At 54.8% G+C, this 20,892-nt stretch overlaps 1 protein-coding gene across 6 annotated transcripts in view; it reads left to right on the forward strand.

Moving 5' to 3' along the window:
* Nucleotides 1–20,892, forward strand: part of PDE4DIP (phosphodiesterase 4D interacting protein) — a 34,181-nt gene that overhangs the window by 5,588 nt on the left and 7,701 nt on the right. For 3 of the 6 annotated variants that reach the window (XM_075422408.1, XM_075422409.1, XM_075422410.1), the window contains exons 1-17: nt 2,603–3,957; nt 7,519–7,638; nt 9,296–9,415; nt 9,657–9,749; nt 9,864–10,079; nt 10,629–10,787; nt 11,159–11,272; nt 11,508–11,645; nt 11,959–12,138; nt 12,415–12,609; nt 13,472–13,615; nt 14,664–14,742; nt 15,270–15,358; nt 15,541–15,657; nt 16,099–16,236; nt 16,558–16,670; nt 17,405–17,532. In XM_075422408.1, the coding sequence (XP_075278523.1) occupies nt 2,809–3,957; nt 7,519–7,638; nt 9,296–9,415; nt 9,657–9,749; nt 9,864–10,079; nt 10,629–10,787; nt 11,159–11,272; nt 11,508–11,645; nt 11,959–12,138; nt 12,415–12,609; nt 13,472–13,615; nt 14,664–14,742; nt 15,270–15,358; nt 15,541–15,657; nt 16,099–16,236; nt 16,558–16,670; nt 17,405–17,532 (3,292 nt within the window). In that variant the 5' untranslated portion in view covers nt 2,603–2,808. Of the gene's footprint in view, nt 1–684; nt 809–880; nt 1,036–1,230; nt 1,349–2,602; nt 3,958–7,518; nt 7,639–9,295; nt 9,416–9,656; nt 9,750–9,863; nt 10,080–10,628; nt 10,788–11,158; nt 11,273–11,507; nt 11,646–11,958; nt 12,139–12,414; nt 12,610–13,471; nt 13,616–14,663; nt 14,743–15,269; nt 15,359–15,540; nt 15,658–16,098; nt 16,237–16,557; nt 16,671–17,404; nt 17,533–20,892 lie in introns of those variants that run through there. The other 3 variants (XM_075422413.1, XM_075422412.1, XM_075422411.1) reach the window with 2 other exon arrangements.

Genomic DNA, 20,892 nt, shown 5'->3' on the forward strand with positions numbered 1-20,892 from the left:
ATGGAGTACTTGCATCCAGCTCTGGAGCCCTCAACATAGGAAGGACAGGGATGTGCTGGAGCGGGTCCAGAGGAGGCCATGAAGATGATCCGAGGGCTGGAGCACCTCTCCTGTGAGGAGAGGCTGAGGGAGCTGGGGCTGTTCAGCCTGGAGAAGAGAAGGCTCCGGGGTGACCTTAGAGCAGCTGCCAGTACCTGAAGGGGCCTGCAGGAAGGATGGAGAGGGGCTTTCACAAGGGTGTGTAGTGATAGGACAACGGGGAGCGGCTCTAAGCTAAAAGAGGGCAGATTTAGATTAGATATTAGGAAGAAATTCTTCACCGTGAGGGTGGTGAAACACTGGCCCAGGTTGCCCAGAGAAGCTGTGGCTGCCCCCTCCCTGGCAGTGTTCAAGGCCAGGTTGGATGGAGCTCTGAGCAACCTGGTCTGGTGGAAGATGTCCCTGCCCATGGCAGTGGGATTGGAACCAGATGATCTTTGAGGTCCCTTCCAACCCTGACCATTCTATGATTCTATGTTTTATGATTCTGTGATTCTATGCCATGTCATGTTGTGAGAAGCCATGCTGTGCAGTGCCATGCCATGCCATACTGTGCCGTGTCACATGCCATGCCATGCCATAGCACGCTGTGCCACACTGTGCTGTGCCATACCGTGCCGTGCCATGCCGTGCTGTGCCTGGCAGGGTGGCTGCGGAGAACCAGACGACCCGCAGCCAGGCAGTGCTCCAGCAGCAGTATGAGGAGCGGCAGCAGGAGTCGGAGCATGTCTACGAGCTCCTGGAGAACAAGATCCAGCTCCTGCAGGAGGTGAGCCTGGGGGCAGTGGGAACCTGGGGGGCCAAGGGCCGGTGACCGGGGGCTCACCCTGCCACCATGCAGGAGGCCAGGCTGGCACGGAGTGAGGCCGAGCAGGCCACGGCGCTGGCCAGAGCTGAGGCAGAGCGGTGCCGGGAGCTGGCAGGGAAGCTGAAGGAAGCTGCGAGGACGAAGGAGGAGGACAGGAGCGATGACGGCTGCGGCACCATGGCGCAGAGGTGGGTGCTCAGGACCCGTCCCCTCTGTGATGCCAGCCTGTGCCCTGTGCCAGTCCTTGGAGACCACTGAGGGGCTGCTGCTGTGCGGAGCTGGGGGGCTGCGGGCATCTGGGGGAGTGGAGGGGTCACCCCAAGGGGAGAGACGTGGGCTCCAGGGACTGCGCTGAGCATCCCCCATCCTTCCCTCCCTCTCAGGAGGATCGAAGAGCTGACCCGAGAGCTGGCCGCCAGCAACCGGCTCGTGGAAACGCTGTCGGCTGAGAAACGTGACCTGCAGCAGCGCCTGGAGGAGCCCCCAGCCGTGGAGGCGCAGGTGGGTGGGCAGGCACCCGGGGACCCCAGCCTGGCACCCCGGGGAAGAGCATGGGGGGCTGGCAGGACCCGGCGCGCGATGTCGGGGGAGAGGCCACCGGCCTGCGCAGTCCTTCTGCGGGCGTCAGCGCTGCCTGCACCCGTCTGCTGTGTAAATCTCGGGTCTTAAAATACCCCCGGCAGCCCGGCGCGGTGCCAGGCAGGATTTCGGGGCTGCGAGGGATCAGAGCAGCATGTTCCCGGCAGCCGCACAGCTCTGGTCATGCCGTGTCGTGGTGGCACCACGCCGTCGCCAGCAGCCGTGGGTCACCGGTGGGCAAGCTGCCAGCGCGGTGGTCCTGCCAGGAGACCTGCTGGGTGGCACTGGGTGCCGTGCAGGGTGCTGGCAGCCTCGCGCCACAGGGACATGCCGCCCCGGCACTGCGCGCTGGGCTGGGCACTGGCGCTGGGCACTTGGACCGGGACATGTCACTGGGTCTGGGCACTGGGACTGGGATGTGGCACTGGGGCCGGGCACTGGTGCTGGGCACTGGGACTGGGACATGGCACTGGGGCTGGGTAGTGGCACTGGACACTGGGACCAGGACATGGCACTGGCGCTGAGCACTGGGACTGGGACATGGCGCTGGGGCTGGGCACTGGCACTGGCACTGGGCACTGGGACCAGGACATGGCACCGGTGCTGGGCACTGGGACATGGCGCTGGGGCTGGGCGCTGGGGCTGGGCACTGTCACTGGGCACTGGGACCAGGACATGGCACTGGTGCTGGGCACTTGTGCTGGGCACTGGGACTGGGACGTGGCACTGGGGCAGGGACCTGGCGCTGGGTGGACACTGGCACTGCAGACAGGCACTAGTGGGGGGTGCTGGGCGCTGGCGCTATGCCCTGGCACTGTCGCCGTCGCCGTCGCTGTCGCGATCCCCGTCGCTGCCCTGCGCCAGCCCCACATGCGCCGGGCCCGGGCCGCGGCAGCCACTGCGCATGCGCAGCCGGTCGGCGGGCCGCCTACAAAGCCCGGCAGGCTCCGCCGCGGGTGCGCATGTGTGAGGTCGCCGCCCGCCGCCATCTTGAAACCCGAGCCAGAAGCCGGGCGCCGCCGTGGCAGGAGCATCCTCGGGGGAGGCGGGAGGAGCGGCGGGGGCTACGGAGCAGGGGGGCTGCCCGGGGTGAGGGGCGGCCCTGGGGGGGAGGGGGCAGCGAGGAGGAGGGGGAGCTGAGCTGGGGGGGGGGGTAGTGGGGAGTCAGCCCTGGTGTGGCTGGGCTGAGATGTGAGGCAGATGTTGTAGGGTGAGGTGTTTCTGTAGCACCCGACTTGTCACCTCCCTAAAAAAGAGGGGTTGGTGGGGTGAGAGGGACTGGTGGGCTCAGGGCTTGAGGGAGCCTGCTGAGTGAGCGGTAGAGGCCTCGGGAAGGTCTCTTGAGAGCCCCCCAGAAGTAGATTTGGGTGCTGGGAGGGAGGATGAAGGAGACCTGCCGGATCTGCGCCCGGGAGCTGTGCGGCAACCAGCGGCGATGGATCTTCCACACGGCAGCCAAGCTGAACCTCCAGGTGCTGCTCTCCCACGTCCTGGGCAGGGAGCTGTGCCGGGATGGCAAATCCGAGTTCGCTTGCAGCAAGTGTGCCTTCATGCTGGACCGCATCTACAGGTTCGACACCGTCATTGCGCGCATCGAAGCCCTCTCCATCGAGCGCCTACAGAAACTGCTACTGGAGAAAGACCGCCTCAAATTCTGCATTGCGAGCATGTACCGCAGGAACAACGAAGACTCCAGCACAGATGACAGAGCTGGGGATGGGACTGTGGACCTTTCTAACCTGCCTGATGCACGGTATGCTGCCCTGCTTCAGGAGGATTTTGCTTATTCTGGGTATGAATATTGGACGGACCAAGAAGAGCACGGCTTGGAGCCCCACAGTTGCCATGCTTCAGAGGGAGCGAGTAACCGCCCGCGGCGCTGCCGTGGCTGTGCCACGCTGCGGGTGGCTGATGCCGACTACGAAGCGATTTGCAAAGTGCCGCGAAAGGTGGCCAGAAGCATCTCCTGCGGATTGTCCAGCCGGTGGTCGGCCAGCATGGGCAACGAGGAGTCATCTGTGTGTGACGCAGCAGAGTCTGCCAGTGCCAGAGGGCCTGTGGATGGGGAAAGCATGGAGGAAGGCACACCTGCCTCCTCTGTTGAGTCCCTGGACACAGCTGTGGAGGCAAGCCCTCTGCAGCAGAAGGATGAAGATGTGGAGAAGGGGGTGAAAGGGAATGGGAAGTGTGATGATTTCTCGGATGACCGCATGACCCCAAGCTCTTCACTGAGCGGGAACAGGCTGGAGCTGGCCCTCAGTTTGATCAAGGCTTTGGACTACAAACCCCTTCAGAGCCCCCGCGGCAGCAGGCTACCTATTCCTGTGAAGTCCAGCTTGCCCCCTCCCAAGCTAAGCCGTGACTTGGCAGATGGCAGCGCTTCTGCTGGCTTAGCGTGTGCTGGTTCTGCCTTCCTGAACGCAGACAGAAAATCTTTTTCCAGAGCTCCTTTGGGTCTTTCCCTGGAGATTTCTGAACTGCAGGAGCTGTGGGATGACCTCTGTGAGGATTATATGCCGCTGCGGGTACAGGTAGAGGTCATTGTGCTGCTGTTCCATTGATCAGCGTCCCTGTGGCTGAGCCTACTAGGGATTCTTCTGTGCTGAGATAATAGATAGCCACGTGTCGCTGAACCCAGGGCTAAGAATAGGCAGCTCCGTCCTTTTTAGGTGTGCTGCCTCTCTCCTCTGTCATTCTCCTGTCGTTTGTTTCCTCCTTGTGTTCTGGGAAATTAACCTCCCTCCCTCATCAGTTCTCCCTGTCGATGCAGCCTGCTAGATGCGTCTAAGCTTTCTGCATGCTTTGTTATTTTTCTGCTGAGAAAACACCAGTTTCACTTCAGCTTTCTCCATAAGAAGTCAGTGTGGCTTTTACCCACAACCAAAGGGAGTGTTTTAAGCTTCTGGGCATGTGTTTTCTTTGTGCCTGGGTAATGGTTCAGGGTCAGGAACGCCTGCCTCCGGAGCCCTGCCTCTGCAGATCAGGCCTCCAACCTGCCAAACATGCAGATCCACGCAGGGATTCTGTGGTGTGTGCCCTGAGGAAAAGGTGTTTTACTTGCAGGTGGATTTGTGCCAGGGGATGACTTTAGGGTTGGTATTCTAGATAATTGGTTTACTTTCTGATCCTTTGGAAAGATTCACTGATTAGTGGCAGGTGTTGCTGAGAGGCGATGAAAGTTCCTGCTTTCATGGGACTTCCGAGTGCTGTTATCTGCCTCCATGGTAGTCCTTGTGTGGTAGTCCTTGTGTAGCTCGGGATTGCCTCTGTTTTGCTGGCTCTAATGAAATTTTCATTAGTATGCAGTCAAAAAGCTGAACTTGTAACTCCTTTACCACTTTCCTTAATGAATAGAAGGCCTCAGTCAGCCTCAATTCAGGAATATCCATGTCAGCCTAATTGCATTGCCATTAGCAGCCTTAGCGCTGTCTAATGCTCTAGGTAGCCTGGGGATTAGAAAAATGCTGGTTTATTGCTATGGCAACTGTGGCTGCGCTGAATTACGCTTCCTTTTCAGCCAGCGCTGCTTGCTGTCCCGTCTGCTCGGGCGTCTCCCAGAGCTGTGTGTATTTCCCGTGAAAGCCTGCTGAAGAAATGATGCTAGGGAGGAATGCAGAAAAACTGATTTTCATCTGGTGCACAAAGGGATTATGCTGGCAGCCAGGAGCTGAAGATGTGGAGCAGGGCGTTGGTGGTGCTCCTGTAGTCTGTTGCTTGCTACTAATTTTCACTGCTAGGGATATATTTACAGCATAAAAATAGGCGCGCTCGTAACAGGATGTGGTGCATCACCGTGGCCTGCTTATGCCTTGGCTTTGTGTCACACATCGCCATCCTCATCTGAGAACTGCTTTTGAGGAGTTTCTGCAGCCTCTGCCTTCTGACCGTCCCTGCCAGGAATTCATCCTGTGGGTTTTTTTACTGCCTGTTTCTTGCCATGGCAGCAGCAGTTGTGGTCTTCAGTGCAGGTTGTGGCAGAAGCGGGAAAGGGCTTAATCCTTAGGATGGCTGTAACAGCAAATTGAGAAGTCAGATGCAGCTGGTAGGCTAAGTAGTTCTTGTGTAAATCATTTTTCTTTCTCTCTGTACAAGCAACACTCTTTCTAAAAGTCCAGTGATTCATATGCATAAACACCTTTCTGGTAATGTGGAAGGAGTATATAGGGTATATAGGACCACAGATTCCTTATTAGTTTTGGGAAACTGCAGTTCTTTAAATTTACAACTGTAAGGTACAGTGACTGAGAGCAGTCAGTGTTGGGGCAGATGATCTCATAGGTACTGTCCTGGGCGTTTTCTGGAACCAGCAGTTGTTCCCCTTCATCACCACAGCCCCAGGAAAATGCCACCAAACCAAGCCTTTGTCAGACGCACGCTCACAGCTGCCTGCGGTGCTGCGCTGGCGGTGAGGGAAGCATTGCCCTACTGACAGCCGATCTTTTACCCACTGTTCTGGGCAGATGCGAGCTTGGCAGGCTTAGTTAATGCTGTGATTATTATAATTATTTTTTCTGAAGAAGTGTTTTGTCTAGGTTAGCGTGTGCTGACATTGCTGGAGCTGTACTGAGGAGGGATTGTCGGTAAAATGCTGATGTAGGAGAAACAGCTGGGGAGCCGTGCTCCTGACATGGCTGCGGTGAAGCACGAGGGAGGCAGCTTGGGCTTGGGGACTTTGGACTCTGGAGCTGACTCTGCCTTTCCCATACCTGCTCTTAGCTCTTTGCAGGCTTTCAGCTTACTTTTCTTTGGAATGTGCAAGTTGTGAGGAAAGGTGTGTTTCCCCCCCCCCCCCCCCCCCCCCCCATTTTCTTTTTGTCAACCTTATTTCAAAATAGCTGCTGTGTGACAGATTCCAGCAGCTCTCCCTGTTTGATCCAAAGCCTTCTCCTGGGGAAAATTTGAAATTACTTGCTGTGACTGTTTAAGTTGTCACTAGAATCTTAACAAAACATCAGGGTAAAGGGAAGCATTGCTGCTGTGTGGAAGCTTCTGTATGCGAGAGGCAATGTGCAGGCCTGAAGGAGCTCCCCTGCAGTGCCTGTCGATCCCAGAGACAGGGTTTCTGTGGCTGGTGAAGATGAGGATTCAGTCTGACAGGGCTAATCAGAGTTGGCTGTTGTTCTCCCTGCACTGTGTTGCCTGGAGCTGGTGCCCCTGTGTGCACTCTGGAAAGTTCTGCTGTGTTCTCATAGCCTCTGTGCTGCAACCCTGCAATTGCCAGGGCTCCCATGTGAAACAGACACCAGCACAATCGATCTCGTATTGCTGGTAATATTCAGGAATACTTAACGACTCCTGCGAGGGCTGGGGTGGGTGGCTGGTTTGAATGCTGCTCTGAGGAGTTAACAACTCACTGGGTGCACGGTAGTACAAGAGTAAGAAGGGATGACGAGGGATTAGTGTGTGCTCAGCCAGCAGGGTCTGACAGGCCACGTGTCAAAGTAGGCTGTTTCCGTTCTCAATAAATGGGTATGTCATGAAAAAAAATCTCAGCTGTGGCATTGAATTTGCTATGGCTTGTGAGGCTGCAGGGAATCGCACGCGGTGTGGGTACTGGAGCATGGGGAGCTGTGAAGGAGAGACCAGAGAGTCGAAAGAGGGAGGGTGACTGCCAGGTCACTTACCTTCAGGAGGGTAGCTGGTGGGAAGGATAGAAGGCCGTGGACTTGATTAAGGAGGAGAAGCTTGGCAGGACACGGGGAAGGAGTTTGATTTCGTGCTGGCTTTGTTTTGAGGCTGCCAGCAGGGTAGGTATGGAGGAGAGAGGTTTTAGAGACATGGCTTGGGTGTGGGGAGCAGAGCAGCCGTCAGCCTTCAGACAGTGGTTAGAGCCAGACAAGCTGCTGGGCTCACGGTGTGGGAGCGAGGAGAGACAGGGAGCCCAACCAGAGTCTCGGAGCAGCAGGCAACTTCTGGCTGGTCCAGCAGAGAGGTGCCGGTTGCCAGCCTGCCACCCAGGGGGACAAGGGCAGCATGGCATTTTGGAGACAGACAGAAAATCACGTGGGGCTGACCCCATGCTGCTGGGTCTCAGTAGAAGAAACCAGTGCAAGACTGGAGCCGTTTACTCTCAATTCTTTGTTTTCCTCCAGAATTTGCAGGATGAATGTCAGCAGCTGGCTCCAGGTGACCCTGCAGCAGGGGAGCACGTGTCCGATCTGTGTGCTGCAGACCTGCAGGGCAAAATCCAGCAGTTTGAAGCTGCCAACAAGGTATTTCTTCATGAACAGTAAATTCAGTGCCTAGTGAGTCCCCTGTAGTTAGTATTGGAGGGTGCCTCCTAGCCTGCCCAGAGGCAGGCATTTGCACCTCTGTTCCAGCAAGGGTGTGTGCGCTGACACATGATTCTTGGTGTGGTTGTCTGCCAGCTTGAGCTAAAAGCATTTATGTTTTTTGTGCAGCTGTGCTGTGTAAATTTTCCGTATTTATTTTTGCAAACCATTATTTTGGAAGAACTTCCCACTTGCCTGGTGAGCTTTCCAGGAGCTGGTGAAGGAGAGATGCACAGGGCTATTTCCCTGTCTCTTGGATTTGCATGGACTGAGCCTGGTTGAGGAGAGGGGGACACTTGCATTACGAGACAGCTGCCTTCTTTATTGCAAGTAGTAGGGGAGATCAGTGCAAAGGGGGTCTGGTTTTCAGTTTGATTTAAAGGCATTCTTAGGAAAGAAGCATGCAGCTGGGTTGTCTTGAGGCAGATCAAATATAACACATGTTGTGAGGGGTTGATGTTCTGAGTTATGCTCTTGAACTCTAAGGTAAGTTATACCCATTGGGAAAACAGAGGGATTAAATGGGGAAAAAACATTGGGATGGGTTATTTATTTAAATCTGCGGACAGTTGTAAGCTCTTGGAGCTGTGCGGACTGCAAATATTGACAGGGAAGTAAAGAGGCCCAAGGCCCAGTAAATGCAGTGGGAAGTGTTTAAACAGTTTAGGGGGAGTGTCTCTTAGAGAAGAGATAACATGACAGGTGTGTAAACTAGTGAGCAACAAGAGGAGATCATGTGGCAGCACCAACTCTGTAAGAAACTGAGGCTCGAGTGATTTCTGAAGAAGATGCATATCATTCAAGATTAGGAACGCCAACAGGCCACATGTTTAGAAGTGCTAATGAACTTTATGGTGAAAGCAGAGAACTGTCTCCTAAAACTGAGATGGTAGGCTCTTACGGGTGAAAATGTCAAAGGCAAAAGTTTTTCAGGTTGTAAACCAACTATGGAGACTAGTGAGATATTCCTCTCTGCTTCGCAGCCGTGCTGTTGGCATGATGGCACTGGCTAGACTCTGTTGTGCTGAGGCCAGTTAAGCCACTGATCTGATCAAACGTAGAATTACCTAGACCAGCAGTTGCTGCAAGAGTGCCTGGGTCGTTGAAGGAGGCAGCAAGAGAAGGAGATGGAGGATTGTAAAGGGGCAGCTGCAGTGCTCTGAAGGTGCTCAGAAGCAAAGGGAATGGTTTTTAGAATGCGTAGCTTCTCCATGAAGCAGCCCTTCGCTCTTAAAGGAACAGAAACAAATGACAGCAGCTGGGAAGGCTGCTGGGCAGTCCGAGCACGACTCTCCTGCAGTATGTGGAGGCACTATGGTGTGTGAAGCCGAGCCTGGAACCTCCACCCTGCACATGGGGGGCTGCACTGGAGGGACCAGAAGCGCTGGAACAGTCCTGTGGAGGGACTGAAGGCTTTGTGTTTATTCACCAGTCTCCACCCAGCTCAAACAGTGTTTACAGACTCAGGCAGCCCTGTTGATCTTGATCTGGTGAACACCTGGGCTAAATTGACTTGAGTAAGGAGTGGAGGGAGTCCTAAGAGTGTTTATGTAGAGCGTTAGGCAGGATTAAAAAAGCAACATGTTTCTGTCTTCAGGTGTTACAGGAAAAGCTGAATGAATTGAATTTTGAATTAAAATCTGTCCGAGAAATGTCGCAACGGCAAGATCGTACAATCCAGAGTCTGAATGAGGCCCTGAAGAGCAAAGAGAGTAAGGTAATAGTTTTGGGTGGACAGGATGGTGCTCACCGAAAGAGGAAAGGTTGCTAGCCCTGTGGGCAGTGGCTGAAAAGGAATGCTCAAGCCATTGCTAGGCATCCTGGATCTCATTAAATTATTTCTTGCGCAGGTCTTTCATGTTGTGCTGTCATGTGTCATAATCCACGCTGGAGGCTTGGGACGGGAGGGTTTGTGCTTGGTTTGCCAATGACTGGGCTTTCTGTCCTTTGACTCGTAGACAGAAGAGCTATACCATGTCATTGAAGGGCAGAACGAGACAATGGCCAAGCTGCAGGACATGTTACACAGAAGCCATATGGGACAGTTGCAGGTACATCCCTGGAAAGCTTCAAGTACATCAGGTTTCGTTCTATAGGGATCGTGGTTTTTAAATTCCTCTCGTGAAGTGAATCTATGAGGTTCTCTGCTTCCCACTCTTGTATAGATGTCGGAGAGCCCACTCTCGTCGCAGGAGCAGCAAATGTCCCTGCTAGATCTTCAGAACACGCTTTTCTGCACCAAGCTGGAGGTGCAGAAACTGAAAAGAGCTCAGCGCCAGAAAGAGCATCAACTAGCTGAAGCCAGGAGAGCAACGCAGCTCCTAGAGACCATAGTGCATGAGGAAGAGCAGCAGAAAGAGGCAACCTGGAAACACAACCAGGTATGACAAGCACAGCCTGCAAGTCCCTGGGTTTGCACAACGTAAGCAGCACTGATGTAGTCAGTACTACTCTCATCCATCCCTTCTGCCTACACCAGTCTGGGCACACTTGGCTAACCCCTTGTCACGTGTGGCAGGGAGAATTCTCCAGCCTCCATAGGTTCATATCTGAGGATTTAGAATCAAGAAAGACACTTAGTAGTGTGTATGTTGTCACTTGTATGTCTTTGGCTCTTGCAAAGGTCCGATCTGGTGGGTTTTTTTTGGGTGTTACAAAGTTAATGTCCCCTGCTGCACAGGTTAGCTGTGACTGGCTGCAGAGCTCTGCCTGTGGCCAGAGCAAGCGATGTAGATGGATGGAAACCCTGGGAAATGAAATAAATTTGGACCATCAGCATGGAAGTGTGATTTGAGATGTGAAAGCTGTAGTATTGCAGAGCATTTTTGGCTGTTCCCACAGCCCTTGTTGCTCTTAGCTTCTTCATATTGGCCAGCTGTGTACAGGTCTGTTGAGGACTGGCTGCCAAGGTATGTGCTTTTCCCTCACAGGAGCTGCGGGCTGTGGTACAGCAGCTGCAGGCAGAGCTGCAGGACAAGGCTCAGCATCTGCAGACTGTGGAGTGGGAGAAGTGCCGTGAGCTGCAGGCCCAGGGGCAGAGAGTTCAGCGTTTGAGTCAGCATCTGGCTCGCAAGGAACAGCTTCTGCAGGTGAGATGCAGAAAGATTCAATTTGAGCACAACAAGCCAGGGCCCCTGCTCCTCCTTTGGTATCCGGTGATGCAAAAGTCAGCCTGTAGCTTTCACGCACGCCCTTCGAAGAAGGGAAGGAAAGCGATGCTTCTGGGCTCCCAAGATGAGGAAGAAGGCACAGGTATCCGAGTACCTCAGCCCACAGCAATGCCTGGTGAGCCCTGGCAGGTCTAGTCAACCGGCCCCAGCTGCTGGGACTCTACCACCCTTTAATGTGGGGGTAGAGCAAGGGTAGGGTGGAGGTAGTTAGCCCTGATTCTCCAGTGCTGCTCCTAGGGGGAGTTTCTGGACAGACAGTTGTACTAGGAGGGGTTGTGTGTGACCTCTAGGAATCGAGGGAGCTTCTGCAATGCCAGCAAAGCTTGGACAAGAGCCCTGCAGCTGTGAATGCCATGCTGGAGAAACTGCAGCAGCGAGTCAGCGACAGGGATGCTGCTCTGGAGGTGAGCACAGTCTGTCGGTGGTGTCTCGATTTTCCCTGAGGCTCAGCCTTTGGGCTACCATCAGCGGTGCAGCCCCAGGCTGACCCCAGGGGTAACCATGTCTTCTACATGCTCTTCATGGCTCAGCCTTCCAGAGGAGCTCCCTGAAAGGGAGAGATGATGTGCCCCACACAGTCAGTGGTGGGCTACAGAGCCTGACTACCCTATTCTAAGCCATCACCCCCTCTCACCGTAGCGAGCAGTAGATGAGAAGTTCTGTGCCCTGGAGAAGAAGGAGCAAGAACTGCAACAGCTCCGTCTCTCAGTGAGGGAGCGTGGAAGTGACCTGGAGAGACTGCACAATGTCCTGTCCAGCAACGAGGCCACCATTCACGTGAGTGCTTGTACCTGGGCATGCAGAGTCCAGCCTGGCTGTGGCGTGGTGCTGGACCAACCTTCCTGTGAGTGCTCTGGTTGTTGCTGGGGACAGTGGCTGCAGGGTGTTGGCCTTCCTGTGGCCCTGTGTGCGGGGCAAGTTCTGGGTCACTCTTGTTTCTGAGCTGGACGCAGAGGTGAATGTGGTGTCTGGAGAGGACAGGGGTGAATCTATGTGACTCCACTAGCAGGAGAGGCTGGTATTTCCAGTTCTGTTTAATTCAGGATTAAGTCTCTGTCCCTGGTTGAGCTGCTTCTCTTGTGGTCCCCAGAGCCTGGAGAGCCTCCTGAAAGCCAAAACCCTGGAACTAGAGCAGGTCTCAACAACCTGCCAAAACCTCCGCTGGCTCAAGGAAGAGATCGAGGCCAAATCCTGCAGCAGGCAGAAGGAGCAGGAGGGGATCATCCAGCAGCTGCAGACCTGCCTGCATGACAGGAACAAGGAAGTGGAGGTAAGGCCTTAGCTTGGCGTCCTGAGCCTTCAACCAGTTTGTCTGCAGAGTGTGTGGTCCCAGACCAGAGCCTCCTGGCTGCCTGCCTCTCAGGAGGACACTTGAACCTGTGCCCAGTGCTTTGGAAGTTGGCTGCTTTTGGGACCTGGAAATATTTGTGCGTGCCAAGATGTTACTCTCTCAGCTGCACCCAGGCTGAAGAGCTGTTTGTCCTTGAACAGCTTGCAGTTTGATGGTAGCAATGTCTCTCCATCTCTCCCTGTCCACCTTGTTCAGGAGCTTACAGCAACTCTGCTGTGCAAGCTGGGCCCAGGACAGAGTGAAGTAGCAGAGGAGCTGTGCTTGCGTCTCCAGCACAAGGAGAAAATGCTGCAGGATCTCCTCAGTGACAGGAACCGTCAGACCATGGAGCATGATGCTGAAATCCGAGAGCTGCTGCAGGCCGTGAGCACCAAGGAGCAGCAGAGCAGAGTGAGTTGTGGGGAGGCTGGGGTGGATGGCTCTGCCTTGCATTAAGCAAATGTGAACTGCTCTCCAGCTGCTGTTGGTGCAGCCTGGTGGAGGTGCTGAATGTTGAAGGACCACAGGAGTCTCGACCCATCAGATGGGAGCAGTTATGAAGCAGCAGCTCTTGTAGCAGTGTTCGGATGTCAGGTCCCTGTCCTTAAGTGGACTGGGCAGAGTTTGTGTGTGGTGCAAATCCTCTTAGATATCTGTGCTCCTGGGCTTGGAGCAGCAGAGGGACCGTAGGAGGGTCACTGCTTCATGTGGATGTTGGTGTTACCAGACCAGAAAGAGAGACTCTGAGCTGTTTCGTGTGTAACATGGATATCTGAGTGAGCTCTGCTCATTGCCTCTTAACTTACATGTTAGTCAAACTCTAGCGCATGATCTTGGGCATGTAAAAGCCACTTAAAGAGCACAGCTTCTGCTGTGCCTCCTCTTGCACACTAGATGCGGTTCAGTGTCACCCAAGATAATTTGCGTGGCGTTCCCTTTAGTAAAAAGGGGGCTTAAAGGCCAAGCACTGTCTCCTCCTCTCTGCCTATCCTCTGTCTTTCTCCACGCCTGAATGGGTGAGAGAGGCTGAGGAGCTTGTTCCTCTGTGGGCCAAGAGGCTGAGCCTTGCTGCAGCTGTCTGGCAAGTAGAGAGGGAAGGGCTGCAGTGGAATCACTCTGAGTGGCCAGCAGCAGTAGCCCCCAGGCTGGTTTGCAGAGCACTTCTAGTCTCAAGTGATTGAGATGGTTTCCCTTAGTCCCTAAGGAATGTGAGGAACAGGGGTTCCACTCCTGATCACAGCCATGTCTTCCCCTATTTTTCCTGCTCAATCAGACGGCTGCTGAGAAGATGGCGAACGCTTTGGCTGAAAGAAGCTGCGAGTTACAACTCCTGCGGCAGCATGTGCTGGGGAAGGAGACTGTCGGGACCCAGTTGGCTGGTGCCAGGCTGTTGAAGCAGGACAAACAGCCCATACAAGTAAGAATTGTGCACTGTTTCTCTGCCCTTGGCCTTGGGGCTCCACAGACAACTGATTGCCACAGGAAGAAATGGGAGAGAGGGGAGCACCACAGAGAATGATAGAAATGAAAATGGGATTAGGGGAGAGGCTTCCCATAGGAGGACGAGAAGAAACTGAGAGGCAGAAATGCTGCCTGGATGTTCCGATCTTGATTTCCACGAGCCTTTGTCACTCAGTGTCTCCTTTGGTTTTGATCAGGCAGTATTTAAGTCCTGAGGGCACGTGAGAGTATGAAAGAAATCCACCCTCTAACCTTCAGCATTGACCCAGTCCTTCCTTGGGCTGGGCTGCCTCACTGTATTGTAATCCCCTCCCTGACATTGTCACATTCTGGAGGGGACAAGAGAGCTAATTTTAGGTCCCACTAATTCTTGGCAGAGCCTGCTGGCTGTTTGCTGTCTCTTCCACAATTGGAGTTGGTATTTTTAAAGCAGCTTTGCTAAAAACCCCTTTGAGGTTGAACACAACTCCAAGGCCACATATGTTGTGCTCCTACGTGAGCAGCTGTTAATGGTGAGCTGACAGGTTAGACATTTTTAAGCAGCTGTAAACAGGTTGCTGGTTTCTATTCCCAGGATCAAAGTGAGGTCTAGAGACTTCCAGGGACATGTATATGGGCCAAGCTCTGTTTTGCTTCCTGCATGATCCCTCTGGGCCACATCTTTGGATGGAGATGTAGGTCTCTGTAGAGTCTCAGTTGAAAGATGTTTTTTTTCTGCAGTTGGGTGAAACCTGTTTAGTCCCTACTATGAAGATACTCACTGCCAGCAACCTCCTAGTGCAAAATAAAACAAGGCCATAGCCCTGTTGCCCACACATACAGCTTCTAGGTTGGGTGCAGTTCACTTGTTCCCACTGCCTGACTAGATCCCCTTCGTTGGTTTCTCACGTTTCGGAGCATCAACAAAGCAGCTGGCCGTTTTGCTGCACTCCTGGAGTTCTGGGGAAGCTGTGAGTGCTAGATTCCCCATAAAGGTGCAAACCCAGAGGCTTTTGTGTTTTCAGGAAGTACTGCAAAGAGCTTGTGGAGCTACAGCCATTGCCGGACCCCTGCAGGGGGACAGCAGCTGCATGACAGAGGGAGGTGAGTGTGGTGACAGCTTCTTTTGCGGTCCCCAAACAGGGCTTTTTGCTGTGGGGGAAGCATGGTTACGTGAAACTGTGAGAGAGTAAAGAGCTTTGAGCAAGAGTGAATCTTTTGAAATACAGCTGTGCCTCCGCTTTGGGTGATGGTTCAGGGACGTCTGGGGATGGGGTTGTGGGAAGAAGAAAGGCTGGTGTCAGGTTTGAGGTGGGGTGCTTCTGCTCAAGAGCTGATGCTCCCCAGTGGGGGGTTTTGACTTTATGCTTCACGCTGGGCTGAGATAAGTGCAGTTGGTTTGGGTTTTGCCTTGGGGCCAGGATGTGTGAACTTTGCCAGGGGTGGGACAGCAGGCCTGGGACCTTGGGCTGCTGGTTAGGGATCAAGCAGGGAAGAAGAGTGTTTACTAAGAGGCAGTGTGATGAGTAGTGCAAGCATTGTAGACCTGTCTTGCCAGAGAGGGATTCTGTCTGATCCTGGGGTCAGAGCTGACACACGGTAACCCTGCAGTAACCAAGCTGTCTTTGCAGGTACGACGTCGGCAGCAGAGCTGGAGAAGGATCTTGTTAATGCCAAAGAGGAGCTGGAGCTAATGGCAAAGAAGGAAAGGGAAAGCAGGGTGAGCTTGTGATGGAGCCTGTGCTGATCTCCCTTGCTTACAGGAGACCATTGGCCTGCCCCTCACGGGAGGTTTTGGCCTCCCCTGTTACGAGGGTACCCCCAGTGAGAGAAATGGGGCAGCATCTTGCAGCGGGGTTTTGGCTTTCTGAAGTTTTTCATGGACTTCTCTTCTCTCTGTAGCGGGAGCTCGCTGCTCTCCAATCTGTTGTGGCCACGCAGGAGGAAGAGCTACAGGTGCAGGCCTCAGATATAGAGTCCTTGACCAGGACCATCCAGATCAAAGAGGACCTCATCAAGGTGAGATAGCACGCTGTGCTGGGTCAGTTCTGGCTGGGAAGACTGCAGAGGAGTTTCTTCTTCCCCCAGATCCTCAGAGTATTGTGGCTGGCTGTCCGTGGATAGTATCGCTGCTGGTTTGCCAGCACTCCTCTGTGTTACTTTGTCCAGAAAGCAAAGGCCAAACCCCCCCCAGTGTTGTTATTTGGCTTTTTGCTCCTTGTGTACTGAACACCCTTGTTCGAGTCCTTTAAACAGAGCGCACTGTGTCTCTTCTCAGTTTTTGCTCCAGGCTGTTGTCTGTGCCTGCTCCGGGTGCTCTGACATTTCTTTCTTTGGAGACCTGGGTCTTCCCAAACTCTGGAAACTTTTGGCAGTTGCGTTCCAGGGAGGGTTACGAAGGTCCAGCTGTCCTTGTTACTGATCCCTTCTTCACTGAGCCCTCCTGCTGTTGGGTTTCAGGATCTGCAGATGCAGCTGGTGGATCCCGAAGAAATTCCAGCCGTGGAAAGGCTGACACAAGAAGTGCTGGTGCTTCGGGAGAAAGTGGCCATAGCAGAGTCACAAGGACAAGAGGCTACTGGAAACAGAAAGCAGCAGGTAGCGTGCTGTGTGGGACAAGCTTGGATGTGTTGATATTTCTGCTGGGGCTCAGTTACGAGGCTTTTTTTTCAGCCTATGGATATGCTGAGATGTGGTTGTTCTGGGAAGCTGGCTGTGTAGAATATGGGGATACAAAGTTCCCATTAGCACTTGTCTCAAGAGCAGAATCTTTGGGGATTCCAGGGGTGACACAGATCATCTTGATCACTTGGGCACAAGCAAGAGAGGAAGGGGAAGGCCCTGTTTCTCTGGGGCAGCCAGATGCCTCCATTTATTTCTGCCTCTCACTGTTGCATTTTGTCTGTTCTCTCCACCCAGTTGTTACTGATGCTGGAAGGGCTGGTGGCTGAAAGGAACCGGTTAAATGAGGCTCTCCAGGCAGAGAGGCAGCTCTATGGCAGCCTGGTAAAGTTTCACACACACCCAGACAGGTAAGCAAGGCTGCTCTGATCCGCTGCTGGGCAAGCGTGGGTGGTCCAGTGGGACAGTCGCTGAAGCAGTGATCATTCTGCAAGTCTGTGAGCCCGCAGTGGGGAGGAGGGACAAATGCAGCTCTGGGAGTCCAAGTTTTAGGCTGCCTTCTTCCCTTGAAGAGGCTGCAGTGGCCAGCTTGAAGTGCTATGCAGACTTCCCCCATTGCCACCTCTTGTTCAGGCCCTGAGATTTCCATCTCTGCTCCGTGGCTTATCTCTTCCCGGCTCAGCTTCCCACCCACACTTGGCCGCCTTTCAGAGGCTGCTGTCAAATCCCCAGCCAACTGTTGGGCCAATAAGGATCTATCTAGGTGCTTATCCCGGCGGTTGTCCCGCGGTGCAGTGCAGCCTGCATTCTCTGTCCTCCGCACTAATCTCCTGCCCTTCGCGGGGCTGCAGGCTCTGGGATATTTGAGCTACCTGATAGCAAGAGAGCACATAAGTGGAGTGCTTGGGTAAGCACTGAGGAACAGCTGTGCCTAGGAGTCCCCTACCAGGGTCTGGAGCCTTTTTTGGGGATGGCCGTTCTCCGGGGAGGCTTAGAGGTGAGACAGGAGGTGGCCGAGCTGCCTGGGGAGTGTGCAGGGCCTGTGCCTGGAGTAAGCGGCAGTCCTGGATGGAGGAGCCAATTTGGTGTGCGCTTGCTGCAGCCTGTCTAACCCTCTTCCCTCTTGTGCGGCATGTCTGCTTAGCGCTGCGAGAGACCACACTCTGCAGGTGGAGCTGGAGGGGGTCCAGGAGCTCCGGGGACAGCTGGAAGAAGCTCTTGGAAGAAGCCTGGAGCGTTTGAGCAGGCTGGAGACGCAGGGCACCAGAGGAGGTGGGGAACAGGAGCGTGTGAGAGTCCTACCCCAGCATGCCTTCTGAGCACTGACGCTCGCCCGCCTGCCACGGAAACAGTTCACTAACCGAGCGAGCCTGTCTCACTGACTCTGGGAGGGTTGCTTTGGTGCTTAGTAATGGTACGATAGAACTGGTGCAGGGCTTTTTTTGTTGTTTCATTTTTGAGCTGCTTTCGGAACGGCGATCAGTGCAATCCACCTGTGTCCCGTGTGTGTTCCAGTCTGACCCAGCCTGGTGGCCACTGATGCATTTGCACATTCAAATCATTCCATTTTAGTTGATTTCCCTCATCTCCCTTCTCCTCCCACCCCCATGGGCCAAATAAAGATTCCCTTTCTCTGAAGGAAACACCAGACGTTCTCTGTCATCTCCCAAGTGCATGAGTGTGAGTTTTTGTATTCCCTCACCGTTTTTCTTACCCAGGGACATCCCCCTCTTGGGTTGATGGCAGCTGCCCCAAAAGGAGAAGGGGTATGTGCAAAAGTGGGTTCCAGAGAATCTGAGAAGGGCCATGAGACCTGGTGGCACTTCCTGGGGCACTTGCGCAAGTCTGGAGTGTAGAACCAAGCATTCATTTTATGCTTAAACCAAATCCTACTCCAGTAGTGATGATTTTACTGACTTTTTACTTCTTTCTTCCCCTCCCCCATTGTAAGTTGTCTCAGCCTGGCTTCTGAGTGCCTTCAAGGGAGCACGTCCTCCTCTTTTTGGCAGCAGATTTGGGGTGACCGAGACCTGTCCCTGCTCCCAGGGTCTGGGCTGGGTCTGCTCCCTCGCTTGTATGCGCACATCTCACAGGCTCCACATGCCCCTTGGGCAATGGGCAGGGCCCTGTTTCTACTTTGCTGGGGACAGTCCCACTTGTCACCACTGCATACCCTTTCTAGGGCATCTTTCACCTCCCCTGTGAGTGTTGGGGCTGGTGTGAGAGCTGAAAAACAATAGCAACAGCTTTCCGATGACCGGCGCTTCCCCTGTGCTGCGGGCTGTGGATCAGCTGCCTCATACTTGAGACATGCTCACCCTCATACTCACTTCCCAAGGTGTCAGGAGTGAATTTTCTACCTCTGAGCACTTGCTTCTGCTTGCTGGGGGAGCTGAACTAGGAGTGGGTGGAGCAGAAGAGCTCCGTCTCGCTGGGCTGCACCACCTGGACCTGTGCCTGCTCTGCTGCACATCTCCCTGTGACCGTTGTGTATGGCACTGCCTGTCCCGTGCCTTGCACCCATGCACAGGTCCTCTTTTCCCTAGCCCAGACAGGGCTAGGAGGCAGCACAGCTCTCCTGTCATGTGCAGCAGGTCGGCACTGCTCCCCTGCATCGGCACGTAGCTGTGTGGTGAGTTCAGCAGTTCTCCTGTGGCCTGAAGGGACACAGCTGGTGGCTGCCGGGCAGCCCTGGTACTTGGTTTGCTTCTCCTTTCTTGTGTTTCATCTCATTCCCTTCTTCTCACTTCTCTGTGTAGCACCATCTCCTCTTTCTCCTTCTGCCTCCCACTGTGTAGGAGCCATTGTGTCCCTGTCCTTACCTTTCCACCTTCCCTCCTCCATCCTGGCTCTGACGCCTGGCTGGCTCCCTGTCCCTTGGCTACCGTGGAGCCCAGCACAGGCTCCTTGGCATGAGGGAAGTCTTGGCTGGTGCTCCAGCAGCTCCTGTCTCTTCTGTGCTTTGCTGCAGATCTGTCCCTGGCCTCTGGTACCATCTCTGCTGTACAGTGCCCCAGGGGGAGCGTTGGCCCAGGCTGAGGTGTCCTAACTTTTCCACTCTGTTCTTTGGGGCCTCCTCTCATCCCTGATTTCCCTGACTGCACGCTCCTCTGCCCCGCAGGAGGACCAGCCTGAGCATCCTATGCCTGAGAGCAGCCTCTGTCAAACTGTCCGGTGCTTTGTGCTGTCTCATAGCTCTTTGTGGAGGTCTCTCCTTCCTCCCCCCCTTTCCCTTGCTGCCCTTCCCTTCTTCCCAGCAGTGCGAAGACTTCCAGTGCAGCCAGTGCTCTCGGCTGTCCTGTGCCTGCAGGCCACGTGCCATTTTCAAGCCGTTCGACTGCTTCTCTTTGCCTTCAGGCTAGGTGTGAAGGACTGGAGCCTGTGGAAAATAGTGCTGGGGCTGCATCGCCAGTCTCCTTCGCTGGTAACACAGAGCGAGCTGAGCAGCCCCTGTTCCTTTGCCTTGGCACCCTGGTGTCCTGCTGCCATGGAGGGTTCAAGCACTGGGTGAACAGCAGCCTGGGCACACTCTGCCCTGCGTGCACGCTTCTCTGCTCCCACCGCACCACTTTCCTCTTCTTCCCCTGTTTTCTTTTGGTTTTTTTCCCCTTGAGGTTTGTGCTCCTTTTTTCTGCCCCAGTCCTGGAGCGCTGGGAGCTGTGCGGAGCTGTGGGCTGTGGTGACAATCAGGGTGCTCTGCCACAAGAGGTGGTTCCCCCATGTCCCCGGGGCAGCTGTGCTGGCTGTGACCCACCCTGCCCACCCACCTTGAGACCCCTGTGCACAGGGCCCTCAGCCCCACAGCAGAGCCCGCAGCTGGGGGTCTACATCCCCTCGCACTTCAGGGCTTTGCAGCCATCGAGATGCAGCCCTAGATGGTTTGACACCTGGCAGGCTGTGTCCCTGGGGGCTCACGGGGCTGTGCTTTGGCCGTGCTGAATGCCACCCGTAGGAGCTGCTGCTTCTCTGGGGTGCTGCTGCTGCTTCCAGCCGCCTCTAAGCGTTTTGCTCCCGGGACGGTGCTTCTCCGTGATGGCTGCCCTTGCTCCCTGGGCACGGCTGCTTGGGTGAACAGGCTCCACTGCGCAGGGTGATGTCTGCCCAGGCTGGGCAGTGAGGTGTCCCTGCTTGCTTCTCCTTCCCCAGCAATGTTTGGTCTCTCTGCTCCTGCCAGGATCTCTCCTCATTCCCCTGCTCTGTGTTCAGCCTTGCCTGGGAGTTCCAGACCTGATGGTGCTGGTTTTGGCCATGGGCAAAGCGGCTCCATCTCCTCGGGGGCACAGGCAGCTGCGAAACCTGGCCCTGCACAGTCCCGGGGGCTGGTGTGGGGCCCTGCACAAGCTCCTCTCTGCCAGGGAGAAGAGGGGTTGGGGGTACACCCATGGCCCAGCCCAGGCAGCCTGAGCCGAAGCCCTTGCCCCAGGCTGTGCACCAAGGGGCCAGGAGCAGAGCTCTGTGCAGACGGAAAAGCACAGCCCTAGCTCGGCTCTGTGGGGCAGAGAGGGGTTGGCAGGGCACAGGAACAGTGGGGAGCCCTCTGCTCCACTGGGAATGCCCTGGCATCAGGCACCTTCCCCGAGGCTGCCCGGTCGGTCACCAAGGCAGAGGGGACAGAGGCAGTTCTGCCATTGC

The sequence above is a fragment of the Opisthocomus hoazin genome, chromosome 6 (assembly GCF_030867145.1).
Source record: "Opisthocomus hoazin isolate bOpiHoa1 chromosome 6, bOpiHoa1.hap1, whole genome shotgun sequence".
NCBI lineage: Eukaryota > Metazoa > Chordata > Aves > Opisthocomiformes > Opisthocomidae > Opisthocomus > Opisthocomus hoazin.